This window comes from Penicillium roqueforti, assembly GCF_015533775.1.
Source record: "Penicillium roqueforti strain LCP96 04111 chromosome Unknown scaffold_03, whole genome shotgun sequence".
NCBI classification, from domain to species: Eukaryota; Fungi; Ascomycota; class Eurotiomycetes; order Eurotiales; family Aspergillaceae; genus Penicillium; species Penicillium roqueforti.
The window spans coordinates 22,764-35,683 of NW_024067567.1; the positions used below are offsets into that span (position 1 = coordinate 22,764).

The 12,920-nt window shown below is 48.1% G+C and overlaps 6 protein-coding genes across 6 annotated transcripts; 5 read left to right on the top strand and 1 right to left on the bottom strand.

The window, feature by feature from the left end:
• Positions 1 to 213: 213 nt before the first annotated feature.
• Positions 214 to 1,798, top strand: LCP9604111_2431 (uncharacterized protein; the record flags this gene model as incomplete). Its single annotated transcript, XM_039069908.1, has 3 exons — positions 214 to 594; positions 643 to 824; positions 955 to 1,798. 3 exons carry the CDS (start codon positions 214 to 216, stop codon positions 1,796 to 1,798), a joined length of 1,407 nt encoding a protein of 468 aa, XP_038931183.1.
• Positions 1,799 to 2,252: 454 nt separating this feature from the next.
• On the top strand, positions 2,253 to 3,341 carry LCP9604111_2432 (isopenicillin N synthase family dioxygenase; the record flags this gene model as incomplete). The annotated part of the gene is made up of 3 exons (XM_039069909.1): positions 2,253 to 2,408; positions 2,460 to 2,624; positions 2,676 to 3,341. 3 exons carry the CDS (start codon positions 2,253 to 2,255, stop codon positions 3,339 to 3,341), a joined length of 987 nt encoding a protein of 328 aa, XP_038931184.1.
• Positions 3,342 to 3,894: 553 nt separating this feature from the next.
• LCP9604111_2433 (fungal specific transcription factor domain-containing protein) lies at positions 3,895 to 5,869 on the top strand (the record flags this gene model as incomplete). Its single annotated transcript, XM_039069910.1, has 3 exons — positions 3,895 to 3,994; positions 4,045 to 4,838; positions 4,892 to 5,869. The coding sequence occupies 3 exons, from the start codon at positions 3,895 to 3,897 to the stop codon at positions 5,867 to 5,869; spliced, it is 1,872 nt and encodes a 623-aa protein (XP_038931185.1).
• Positions 5,870 to 6,032: 163 nt separating this feature from the next.
• On the bottom strand, positions 6,033 to 6,827 carry LCP9604111_2434 (uncharacterized protein; the record flags this gene model as incomplete). Its single annotated transcript, XM_039069911.1, has 1 exon — positions 6,033 to 6,827. One exon carries the CDS (start codon positions 6,825 to 6,827, stop codon positions 6,033 to 6,035), a length of 795 nt encoding a protein of 264 aa, XP_038931186.1.
• A 1,623-nt stretch (positions 6,828 to 8,450) lies between these two features.
• cat2 (bifunctional catalase-peroxidase Cat2) lies at positions 8,451 to 10,880 on the top strand (the record flags this gene model as incomplete). Its single annotated transcript, XM_039069912.1, has 4 exons — positions 8,451 to 8,506; positions 8,582 to 8,904; positions 8,968 to 9,005; positions 9,066 to 10,880. The coding sequence occupies 4 exons, from the start codon at positions 8,451 to 8,453 to the stop codon at positions 10,878 to 10,880; spliced, it is 2,232 nt and encodes a 743-aa protein (XP_038931187.1).
• Positions 10,881 to 11,230: 350 nt separating this feature from the next.
• Positions 11,231 to 12,457, top strand: LCP9604111_2436 (uncharacterized protein; the record flags this gene model as incomplete). Its single annotated transcript, XM_039069913.1, has 1 exon — positions 11,231 to 12,457. The coding sequence occupies one exon, from the start codon at positions 11,231 to 11,233 to the stop codon at positions 12,455 to 12,457; it is 1,227 nt and encodes a 408-aa protein (XP_038931188.1).
• Between the last annotated feature and the right edge of the window lie 463 nt (positions 12,458 to 12,920).

Consider the following 12,920-nt stretch of genomic DNA (forward strand, 5'->3'; position numbering starts at 1 on the left):
TCACTAAAAAGACAGTATTCGTCCTCATCAACGTCTCACTTTCTCCTTCGTTGTCTATGAAGGTTTCTGGTTCCAATTCACAGCAGTCTTCTACCTGTTTTGACCTCTCCCTTTTAGAAGCAGCAATACCTGGGGGAACATCTCCAATTACAAACCACCCGTCAACTAACATCTGTATCGGTGCCATCTATCTCCCCGCCCCGGGCTTGTGAGATGGCATGCCCTTCCACAAGAAACATTGAGGACTGGCTGAAGGACCTGTCGCAATTGCGTCAGAGGTGCCAAATATGGGTTCAGCGGGAGTTGGAGAATAAATGCAGCAACCCAGTCGAATGGAAAGAGGGCGATGTCACTGGATTCAACCCAGGCATTCTGTCAAGCCAGGAAGACCTGGCCTCCCTCCGTACCTGGAAAATTACAAATCCCCCCGATCGCAAATCTATTGAAGCAGAAGTGGGCGTGGACATCAACCAGTGCAAGTGGAATCCCAAGAACGTCCGCTTGTCGGATGCAGGTGTCATCTATGCCCTTTTGACCTTGCCTGCGGGTTATCGCATCCAACACCTAGCCTATGACTTAGACGACCGAGGGGATGTACGCAAAGAACGAGTCCCGAAATTACCCACTGCTGACTTCTACTAGAACAATCAGCGGACGCTTGTCGCGTGGAAAGGTGTATATGTCTTCACGGGGGGATACAATGATGCTGGATGGTTGCTGGCCGACAGTTACCCCGCAGGTGGACAGCCATTTTTTCAAGCTGGTCTGGTGGTCGCATCGTCTCACGTGAAGACTTTTGATGTCCTCAATTTCCAGTTGATCGAGTATGAACCAAAAAGGATATTTCTCCGCCATTCTAATTTGATGGAGATTCTATGGATACTTGCTTACCGGTGCTACGGGATCTTACTCAGGGGTTGCAGTGATGTTTGGGATATTGTCTTGTGCTTGCAGGGCAGAGCGTATCTGCATACCAGAAGATGGGTCTTCTCTTTGGCTTCAACGTCTTATTGGTCCCGGCGCCGACGCCACCAACATGAATGAAGCAATTCAACGGGGCCAATGGCTTTCCACAGCCTGGAAGAACAAGTTGTCCCCAGATGCCGAATTCAAAACCAATGATTTTATCAACTTCATTGGAATTAAGTGGGGGGATATGCCGATTCACACAAACAAAACCTGCCGCAAGCGCAAAAAGCCAGACAGCGGTAATGAAATTCAAGATTCGCTCCAAATCTCTTTGCACCCATCACCGGCTAGGGCGGAAACGGTAGTTGGGATAAGCCATGACCGACCAGTTTGCGATTCCGACAACTCGCTTACTTTCAAGACACTTTGGACTGAGCTAACGGCCGTTGAATCGCCTCCCAAATATTGGGAGCTATTCACGGCAGTCGGTACAATGGAAACTATGTATCAGAGGTGGCGTCACAACCATATGGCTGTTAAAATGGTCCAACATAATATTTCACCATCTGAAGCCACTGTTATCCGAGACCTTATGCAAACATTGAGCCCAAGACTTAGTTTTTTGATTCTAGGAATCAAGGTGGACGAAGATCGCATTGCTCTTGAAAATGCCTTGAGCTACAATTCAGTTATTGTCTTGTTTCAGCAGCAGGTGAATGTCCTTGAGGGAGGCTTCGTCAAATGGGCCTACATGAACTTTTACTCCTACTTTCGGACACTCGCTCTCCGCGGCCTCGAGATTACACAGCCGTTCATGAAGTTGGAACAGCAAGAGGAAAGTGATAGTGGTCCTCAACAGTACACCGAGATCCAAGGGATGGAATTTTAGCTGTCGTAGGCAAGTAATATGAAATACCTCTACACTTCTACAGTCCCCGAGATAAGGCGACAGCACTTTCCTATCTCTATGTTGTATGTTGTACTTGAAAAATGAAATACTAGGAAGGTGATCCACTATTTTGTTTTCCTTATTGGGGGACGCGTTGTTGGCGTAATCTTGGCGTGCGTTACACTATCTTCGGAACAAACACTTCGCATCATGAAAGATGAAGATAGAATGGAAGGTAATCCATAATTTACAGGTCTGTGTGTTCATACCTTCAATATTACCTTCCCAATGAAGTTCTTCTTGGCCACCTACCACTTGTAGGTCCTATCCGTGATCGAATATATATAGTCTAGTGTTGTAGGTCTCTTCTTTTACTCATTTCATTATCATTCTTGATTCGAAAGTCAAGAAGACCCTCATAACAGACGATAATTCCGAGCAAATCCTCATAATTATGTCCCAAGCTCTTGATCTGTCCCTGTTGAAAGGGTCTCCCGCGGAAAGAGAGGCGGTTTCGGCAGCCCTACTAGGAACACTCAAAACGCGCGGAGTGGCCAAGCTCAAAAACCATGGGCTCCCAGAAAATCTGATTGCGAAAATGTTTGACTATGTAAGTTGACACAAACGAGGTGATTATACACATATTGACTGTCTCTACTAGACCCGTCAATTCTTCTCTCTCTCACTAGAGGATAAGATGACCGCCAAACACCCACCCGAGGCAAACCCCAACCGTGGATACAGTTATATCGGCCAAGAATCAGTCTCTTCCATTAGTGGCTATGATAAAGGCCTCCCTCAAGGGAAGTCTGTTCGGGATATCAAGGTGGGTGCTTCCTGCATGATCCGCCGTGAACATCCATTCTAACGAGAACAGGAAACCCTCGACATGGGTTCCTCACACGACAGCCTTGTGGACAACATCTGGGTAGCTGATGAGAAACTTCCCGGGTTCCGAAAATTCATGGAAGACTTCTATGAAAGCTGCTTCAACGTCGAATTAGAGATCCTCGATGCGTTGGCTAAGGCCCTCGATATTTCGGCATCAGATCTCAAACTACTGCACAACAAGGCTGAAAACGAATTCCGTCTGCTTCATTATCCAGCTGTCCCTGCATCTGCTCTAGAAGATGGAACTGCCACGCGCATTGCAGAACATACCGACTTTGGAACAATTACCATGCTGTTTCAAGATTCCACTGGTGGCTTACAGGTGGAAGACCAGCAAAATCTGGGGAAGTTCCATGATGTCATCTCAGGGGGAAAGTCCGAGATCATTCTGAACATCGGCGACTCTCTTCAGCGCCTGACCAATGATACATTCATGGCTGCATGTCACCGGGTAACCTATCCGCCCACCGTCAAAATTGGCTCTGATGTGATGATCCCCGAGCGCTATTCTGTTGCCTATTTTGCGAAACCGAACCGTATCGCTTCCTTGCTTCCCTTAAAGAAGTTTATCACGCCCGATACCCCGTGCAAATATGAGGACATTACGGCCTGGGACTACAACAATCTGCGAATCGCCAAATTGTTTTCCTAAACAGTCATCCAGAGTCAGACCTCGGGATGCATCGTCTAGCCATACTTATGTACTTAAGTTACCCTGCAGATTCAATGCCGGATTGTTATCAAACCTCCACTACATGTGTATAGACGATCTGTAGAATAATGCTTGTCTTTCCGAGTGAACGTGCTAGTGCGTCTTGCATGTATAACTTGGAATCCGAAGCAGTAGTATTTAAGTCTGTAATCTTTATTTGCAGCTTAAGATAACGTTGGAAAATGACTATCAAGACTCAACGTGAGAAGGAAATAGCCCAAGAGGGTAAGAAGTTCCGAGCGATATTAGGTCTCTCAGATCCAACTACTGATTTTTGCGACCCAGAAGATTGAACATAAGTATAATGCAGACGGCGATTTAAATCGCTTGGTACTTCTTATAAAATGAATAAATTGTCATTCGGTTAGACCGGGGTTGATACCTACCATGTCGATATCGGAATCACATTCCAATTTGGGCTTTATCCCCAACGGAGACTCCGAGTCCTTTGTGGGAACTACAACTTCCCCAAGAAATAACAACAGCCCTCAAGATGCGAGAAATCGTACAGTTAACCTTTATTCATGACAAGGAGGATATTCGATGGTTGAATGCGGGGAATGCAGCCAGGCACCGCCACTCGATCTTCACAGGTCCGCCTTGAATGCAACTATCATCGGCTTATTCTGACAATGTTTGGCAGATGTTGAACGCCGAGACATGACCCTTGAGCTCATCTCCTCCGTGCCCGATCAGAATCCCGACCAGGCAATCGTCGATCTAGAAATATTCGACTCGGATATCAGTTGCTCGAAACCATTATCGCTCTTTCGGGGACCCTTTGGTGCTTTCAGATGCCCAGGATCACTCCCGATTGACCCGTTACCTTTTGGTACAGATACTCAACCTTCCTCGGGTGACTGGTTTGAGCAGCTCGAGGAGCTGCCAAGAGAGGAAGACTTGAACCAGACCCCGTTCAGTCCAGATGCCCTAGATGCAGATTACAGTGACGATGTAATGCTAGCAGGGCCGAATCAAGAGCCACTTCAGAGCGTTGGGATGGACTTCCACGAACCGAGTCTACAAGCAGAACTCAATCCCTACTTATCCGTGGGCAATATCGAGGGCTGGAATCTCTTATCCCACTACAAAGAAAGAATTGTGCCGTTGATCTCTCCTTTGTGCCTTGGAAAGGAAACACCTTGGATGAGCCTGGTAATACCATGCGCAATGGCAACATTGGCAGACCTCATGCTTAATGGGTCTCCCAATCATGCACGGCTTGCCCTATTAAATGCCGTATGGAGCACAAGTGCCTTTCACTTGGGAAATAATTCAATGGCTTACGTTCAGCAATGGAAATTATCAGCAGCGAGATACTTGGCACAGGCTCAATACCATTTCCAACGATGTATGGAAGAAAGCTGTATCTCAGCGACGAAAATGAGCAAATATAAGGAGATTTTGATGGCAATGCTGAGTCTTTCAAATGCTTTTGTATGGCCTCAATGTGAATTCACTGTACATGGCTAACATTCTCTCTAATACAGATGATAAAAGGGGACCCAGAAATGCGACGCGCCTATCTCGTCCAAACGGAGAAACTCATTTGCATCAAGGGGCTCAGTCAGCCAGCGCTATCAGCCAACAAGAGAGCATTGCACCACTGTTATGCTTACATGCGCATTATGGCCGAGACAACATGCATTGCTGATAGATTGAGCATGAATCAGACTGGGGCAAGTGGTACTTTGAACGACAACACTACATATGGAGGAGGCTTTCGTATCTACCCCAATTTAGTCTTTTCCACAACCACAATGAGCATGGAAAAGGACCCCGGGATAGCCCAGCGTGACCTCCACCTTGCGATACCCGGCCGATGGAGCTCAACGCTGTTTCCCACGCTATACGGAATCGATGAGATATTCCTCATGCTACTCTCCCAAGTGATCCGCCTTGCCAATGAGCGAGACTTGTCGATAATGTCTGATGCAGGACAAAGTAGGCTCAGTCTCAAGGAATTTTGGACTCGAGCAAAGGGTCTGGAAAGAGCTATTGCCCATTTGCTACAGGCTGCGAATCCAAGCTATGCTCAGCCTTATAATGGAGCTCTTCCAGTGGTGATGACTACAACATCTCATGCGATGTACACAGCATTATCTATTTTCTTTCACCGCCGAATATACGAAATTGATCCTGAAATGCTTCAGGGCAATGTCAATGCCATCCGGGGCTATCTAATCCAAATTCAACAAGAGGAAATTGATCAGAAGGGTAGTCATAATGCTGCTCTGATATGGCCGGCTTTCATCACTGCTTGTGAGGCTGTTAGTCCTGAGTTACAGGTGTTCTTCTCGTCATGGTTTGATAATTGCGCTCGGACAACAGCCTTGGTTCATGCATCGGTGGCTAAACATATATTTGAGACGATATGGACCAAAAGGGACGAGGTGAGCTTGTCTGGAGGAACATTTAGCTGGCCTGATATTTTGCGGGATGGGCATATCAAATTTATGTGCATATGATGAGTTACGAATAAGAAGATGTGAGATGTTACGAGTGAAAGAAATCTGAATTCGTAGTGAGAGCTGGCTAGTGCTCTTCTGAATGGGAAGCAACGGTCTCATGAAACAAGAGAGGACGCAAAAGAAAACGACCGCTGCTTAGACAATGCAGTGAATCCTGCATCTAGGCGAGGGGCCTAGCCACAATCACTCGGAGAAAGTGGCAATAGAAATCCCAATACACCTGGGACTCGTTGCAATCCATGGCTGCGATGGCTGTGGCAAACTTGGTAAGGCCCTCAAAGAAGCTGGTGGCATTGTAAACCGCGAACCAATCCTGGTATGAGAGGACATTCCAGAAAATACCAAGCTTGTCGGAGAGACCTTGGTTCTCCTTGATCATAGTGGACAACACTTCGAGCGGAATTTTCCAGGTACCACTCATGCTAGGCGGCAAGTCGGGAAGATTATTGACAATGATGTTGAACTCATCGTCCGAGATGGAGATCGCAGGCTTCAACTTCGGTTCCAGGTGGATAAGCTCCCGGCGGAGGGCAGTTTCATCGTTTGCAGAGAGGGAAAAGATCTCGGAGAATTCGGCAGGCATGGCCGGCAACATCGTGATGGCATGAGTGGATTCTTGAAAGAGATTAGGAATGACAGCCGCAAGTTCGTCCGGCAGGCGAGGAAGGGCAGCGCGAAGCCCGGCAATTTGCTTCGACTCGACGAATGTCCTGACAAGGGTGCAGGCGACTATATTGTTGGCAAAGGAGGAATGAAGTCTTGCCAGGGTCACCACGGTCATGATCAGGCCAAGGTGCTCAGAAGGCAGCTGGCGAGCAGCAAGCATATTCCACAGATCCGAGTAGCGCTGAGCAGCTTCAGGTGTCATGTGGAGTTCCATCTTGATGACGGAAATACCTTGGCGGAAAGAGAAGTGACTAGGAAGGCCATTATGGCTGGTGGCATTAGCTGCCATGATAGCAGATGATAAAAGATTGTAACGAAGTAGTGGCTGAAGGCCGTGAATGTAGATGATGGGATGAATAAGAAGAGGATTAAAAGGAAGAAGAACGTTTGAGGTGAATGCATATAGGTTCCTAGAAGAGACTAGATTAATCGCATCGTCGCGGCGACGCCATTGTATAGTCATGTACCTTCCTGATACTAACGCCTGATTGGCCGCTATAGTCTGATCAAACGTTAGCCGCGATATAGATCTTGTTGATCCCATAGTAAGTAAGGCCTGATCAGACCGCTAGGCCTCACACTGATAGACGGTCACATCCTTTCCAAGTGTATCACAGGGGATATCAAAAAAGGAAAAGTGCCGGAATATATGGACAATTCTAATAGCGACAGGCGTTTTGCCAGTAAGAAATGAAATGAAGGCCAATGTAGAGGTCTTCAAGAAATTCACAAGTTTTGCTGATTGAGAGTCTCGTGTGGGAGGATGGGTACCAAGCCCGTTATTTCTTGAATCTTGCTAGCTTGGGTGAGTTCCTATTGCCGAAATGTATGAGACATTGGGCTCATTGTGAAGCATCATCCTGCTAGCTTCCTGTTGCAGTGATGGCCCATAGTTCAAACAATTATTAAGCTTTTAAATTCATTGGTAGGATATTCAATACTAGAGCACTTTTATTGATAAATCACGGATTATGTAGTTGATGTTTGGGTGGGTTTGAACTGTTTCTGCCAGCTTGCCGTAGAGAAGAATGATAGACGTGACGTAGGTTTCTATTGCTAGAAGATATGAAAGGGAAGAACAAGAGATAGGTGAGGCTATATTATTATCTAACCAGCCAGTGAGTAAAGCTATCAAAGAATAGGACGATGAATGCAGTTTATCAGAGCTGGTTAGAGTTGTATATTTACGCTAGTCTGTATTAGGCAATCGCTTCCGAAGCTGGAACACACCGCCCTATTTGGCTCGGATAAACCATGATCCGAACAAGGATTTCTCTGGATCAGTGGACCGTTCAAGGAGAATTTCGAATTATGTACTACTAGACCACTAATTCTATATGTGAATCAAAAAGGAAAAAGGGTCATACATTGATTTTCGGAGTATATGCTCCGTGCTCCGTGCTCCGTACTCCGTACATACAACATAGACCGGTGGGCGATTATCAGGGCCCGGCTCCAACTAATTATCATTAGTCAGATCATAGGGCCAGACTGCAAAGATTCTCCGATTCAACATTTCTCATATCTACAAACAACCTCCAGCATCTAGAAATGGCCATTTTGTCAGCTCATTATATATTGGGTCGAATCGGAATCCGGCGCTCTTCGGCGCATTCCGCCAATGAGTTCCTGATCTCTTCGTGAGGGACTGTTATGGCTTTCCCCGCACGCCCCGGATTTTGTCGCTGCATGGCCAATGATAAATTCAAGAAAGATAAATTCACGTCATCTTCGTATGATTTCCCTTTAAACTAGCATATCGAGAGAATCTGCACTAAACATGGGAGCTGCTTAATACGTGACCCGCCATTGGATCCACAGCCTGTACCATTTAAACTGCGGGGGCATCCTGTTCCCGACACTTTTCTTTCTCTTCAGATTTCCCGTTTTCTTTATCATACCAACTGCCATCATGGGTGAATGTCCTGTTGCGCACAAGAAGAGCAATGTTGCTGGAGGTGGTACCCGGTATGGTCCCTAGTTCTCCCGTGATTCTGCCTCGGCACATTTGATATACCGCTTCAACATACTGATCTCATCCAGGAACACTGACTGGTGGCCTAATGCCTTGAAGCTGAATATTCTCCGTCAGCATACTGATGCTACCAATCCTCAAAATAAGGACTTTGATTATGCCGCTGCTTTCAAGACCCTTGATTATTGGGGCCTCAAGAAGGATCTACACGCCCTTATGACCGACTCTCAAGAGTTCTGGCCCGCTGACTTTGGTCACTATGGTGGTCTTTTCATCCGAATGGCCTGGCATAGCGCTGGAACATATAGAGTTTTCGATGGACGCGGTGGTGGTGGCCAGGGCCAGCAGCGTTTCGCACCATTGAACTCTTGGCCCGATAATGTTTCCCTTGGTGAGTTCCATTAATAGTTGAGTTGACATCTATATCATGCTGATATGTATCTTTCATTTCCAGATAAGGCCCGTCGATTGCTTTGGCCCATCAAGCAGAAGGTGAGAACTATACACTTCTATACTTCTAGTTTCTCAATCAATACTAACTCTTGTACTTAGTACGGCACCAAAATCTCGTGGGCCGATCTTTTTCTTCTAACTGGCAACGTCGCCTTGGAATCTATGGGTTTCAAGACATTTGGATTTGCTGGAGGTCGTCCTGACGTCTGGGAAGCCGATGAGTCGGTGTACTGGGGAAGTGAGAACGTCTGGTTTACTAATGAAGCTCGCTATGAGGCCGAGACCCCAGAGGAGGAGGCTAAACAGAGCGATATCAAAACTCGCGATCTCGAGGACCCGCTGGCCGCGGTCGTCATGGGTTTGATTTATGTCAACCCCGAAGGTCCTGATGGAAACCCTGACCCTGTCGCTGCTGCCAGAGATATTCGTATCACATTCGCTCGTATGGCTATGAATGACGAAGAAACCGTCGCGTTGATTGCTGGTGGTCATACTTTCGGAAAAACACACGGTGCAGCCCCTGCTGATAATGTCGGAGACGAGCCCGAAGCTGCTGGCATTGAGTCACAGGGCCTGGGATGGCACAACAAGCACGGCTCCGGTGTAGGCCCTAATGCTATCACCAGTGGATTGGAGGTGACCTGGACAAGTACTCCTACCAAGTGGAGTAACAACTTCTTGGAATATCTGTTCAAATTCGACTGGGAGTTGACCAAGAGTCCCGCTGGTGCTAACCAGTGGGTCGCCAAGAATGCGGGCGATATCGTTCCCAATGCCTTTGACTCAAAGAAGCACAAGCCTCAGATGCTGACCACTGATCTTTCTCTGCGGTTCGATCCCGCCTACGAGAAGATTGCCCGTCGTTTCCTTGCGAACCCTGATGAGCTCGCCGATGTATTCGCCCGTGCGTGGTTCAAGCTGCTGCACCGTGATATGGGACCTCGCGCTCGCTGGCTGGGTCCTGAGATCCCTAAGGAGGTTTCTCTCTGGGAGGATCCCATTCCTGCTCCCACTTACGCTCTGATTGACAATGGCGACATCATTGCGCTGAAGAACGAGATTCTCTCGACCGGTATTGAGCCCACCAAGTTGATTGCCACTGCCTGGGCATCGGCTTCTACCTTCCGGGGTGGTGACAAGCGTGGAGGTGCGAACGGTGCCCACATCCGTCTCGCTCCCCAGAAGGACTGGGATGTCAACAATCCAGCGCAGTTGCAGGAAGTCCTCAGTCTGTTGGAGAACATCCAAAGCCGCTTCAACAGTGCCCAGAACGGCGAAAAGCGCGTCTCAGTAGCTGACCTGATTGTGCTTGCTGGATCTGCCGCCCTTGAAAGATCCGCGGGTATTCCCGTTCCCTTCACCCCTGGCCGCAACGATGCCACCCAGGAGCAAACAGATGTCGAGTCATTCGGCTGGCTGCGGCCGTTCGCCGATGGTTTCCGTAACTACGGCCACTCGACTCGTCGTGTCCGCACCGAGCAGCTCCTTATCGACAAGGCGCAGCAGCTGACCCTCTCCGCCCCTGAATTGACCGTTCTGGTTGGTGGTCTGCGTTCTCTGAACGCCAACTGGGACGGATCAAACCACGGTGTCTTCACCTCCCGCCCTGGCCAGCTGAGCAACGACTTTTTCGTCAATTTGCTCGACATGAGCACTGTCTGGAAGCCAACCGGCGCTGACAGTGAGCAGTTTGAAGGTTTCGACCGCAAGACCGGTGCCAAGAAGTGGTCTGCCACCCGTGTTGACCTGATCTTCGGTCACCACGCTGAGCTCCGTGCTCTTTCTGAGCTGTACGCCAGCTCCGATGCCCAGGATAAGTTTAAGAAGGACTTTGTTGCTGCCTGGGCCAAGGTTATGAATTTGGACCGTTATGATATCCCTTGTTTCCCTGTGACCGGCCGTCCGCGCCTGTGAATAATTTGTCGATTACATATCATTTTTTGTAGTGTTACTTAGCTCTATCATGCATTAACTTCTTGGTTTTTTTTCTATGGATGATTCAAATACTCAACGTACTGGTGAAACTCCCGTTCCTTGATTTTCAGCCACGGGCCTCCGCAGCCCCAAAATAGTTGCCTATGAGATGCCTCCGATGCAGAGTCATGACCCACTATGACAAACCGGTATATACAGCGAAAAGGAGCAATTGCCCTTTATGTCCGAATTGTGCGAGGCCGGCTTACTACCCCTAAAATTCAAATCCAGACTGCTGATGACACAGAGAATCTGTTTCTTCTAACTCTCTCCTAGATAATCTCTACAGAATGGCTCTGAAAGTCCTCATTTGTGGCGGAGGTGTCGCAGGTCCAGCTTTGGCCTTCTGGCTCGTCCGAAATGGTCACCAAGTTGTTATCGTCGAACGGTCCCCAGTGCTAAGAGCGACAGGTGCCCAGATCGACCTCCGCGGACAAGGCATCGAGGCCGTCAAACGGATGGGTCTCATGGACGCCGTTCGCGAAAAGCTCGTCGACGAAGCAGGCGTCTCCTTCATTGACGCGAAGGGCAATGTCAGGGGGGAAGTCCTCGCCAATAAGTCTGGCAAGGGTGCACAGTCTATGACATCCGAGTATGAGATCATGCGCGGGGATCTCGTGCGCATGATTTACGACGCAACAAAAGACAAAGTGAAATATATATTCGGCCAAACGGTGGATGGCTTCGCGCAAAATGACCAAGGGGTAGTCGCAACCTTTTCCGACGGCTCTTCGGATACATTTGATCTACTGGTTGGAGCAGACGGGCAGGGCTCGCAAATTCGAAAGCACATTCTACCTCCCGATGCCCCGAACGAATATCACCAGCTCGGTGTACACATGGCGTACTGGTTTGTTCCACGGATTGAAACTGACAGCAATATGTGCAAGTCGTACCTCTGCCCGGGCGGCCGGATGATCCTGACTAGAAGCCACAATCAAGCGGAAACCCAGGTCTACTTCACGCTTAGATCTGACTCGGAAGAACTTCGGAATATCCCGAAACGTTCAGTTGGGCAGCAAAAACAGTTTTGGGCCGAAAGGTTTCGCGACGCGGGGTGGCAGGCCGATCGGTTTATTGAAGGGATGGACACTACAGAGAACTGGTTCTGCCAGAATGTCGTCCAAATCAAGACAGATACCTGGCACTCCGGTCGGGTTGTCCTTCTAGGGGATGCGGCATACTGTCCTTCTCCCTTGAGTGGAATGGGGACAAGTAGTGGTCTGGTTGGGGCATATATCCTGGCTGGAGAGCTTGCTCGCAGTGAAGATTTGTCCCAGGCCTTTCAAAACTACCATCAGAAAATGCGACCTTTCATCGACCTGGTTCAGCCATTCAACACTGGATTGCTCCGATGGGCAATCCCCAACTCACAATGGGAAATTTCACTTCTGCATCTCATTCTAGGACTAGCTTGTTTCCTTCGCATACCGCAACTGTTGTCACGGTTCTTAAGCGATAGGGATGGGGACTGGAAACTCCCTGATTACCCAGAACTGGAGGTTGATCGGAAATAAATCCAAAGAGATTCAGGAGGGATTTGACATGACACGATTTTTCAAATTACATGTCCAATAAGGGGTACATGGCTTAGCGGTATCCAATCTATTAATGTACACATTCTCTACTCTGTACTATCTCTTCTTCGTAGCACAGCGCTTGAGCTTTTGGATAAGTTCCATGTACGTGTCACCTTTCACCGATCTGTATATATTGGATACGTTGAATATTGAAGCGGTCAATCTATACTCCATGCTTATTGTTATATTTCTATACGAATACGGATTACTTCAAAGACAACACTTCATTGTGCACAAAGTACTCCGCTCTGGCCACTTCTTGTCAGGAGAGCTCCGAGTCCAACGGGCGCCAAGCCTCAACGTCGACGTCAATCCATCCCTATTCTTCTCTTCTTCTCTTCCTCTCTACTCCGTATGGAGTACTCCATATCTCTTCAGTCAATCGTCATTACCAATGCCT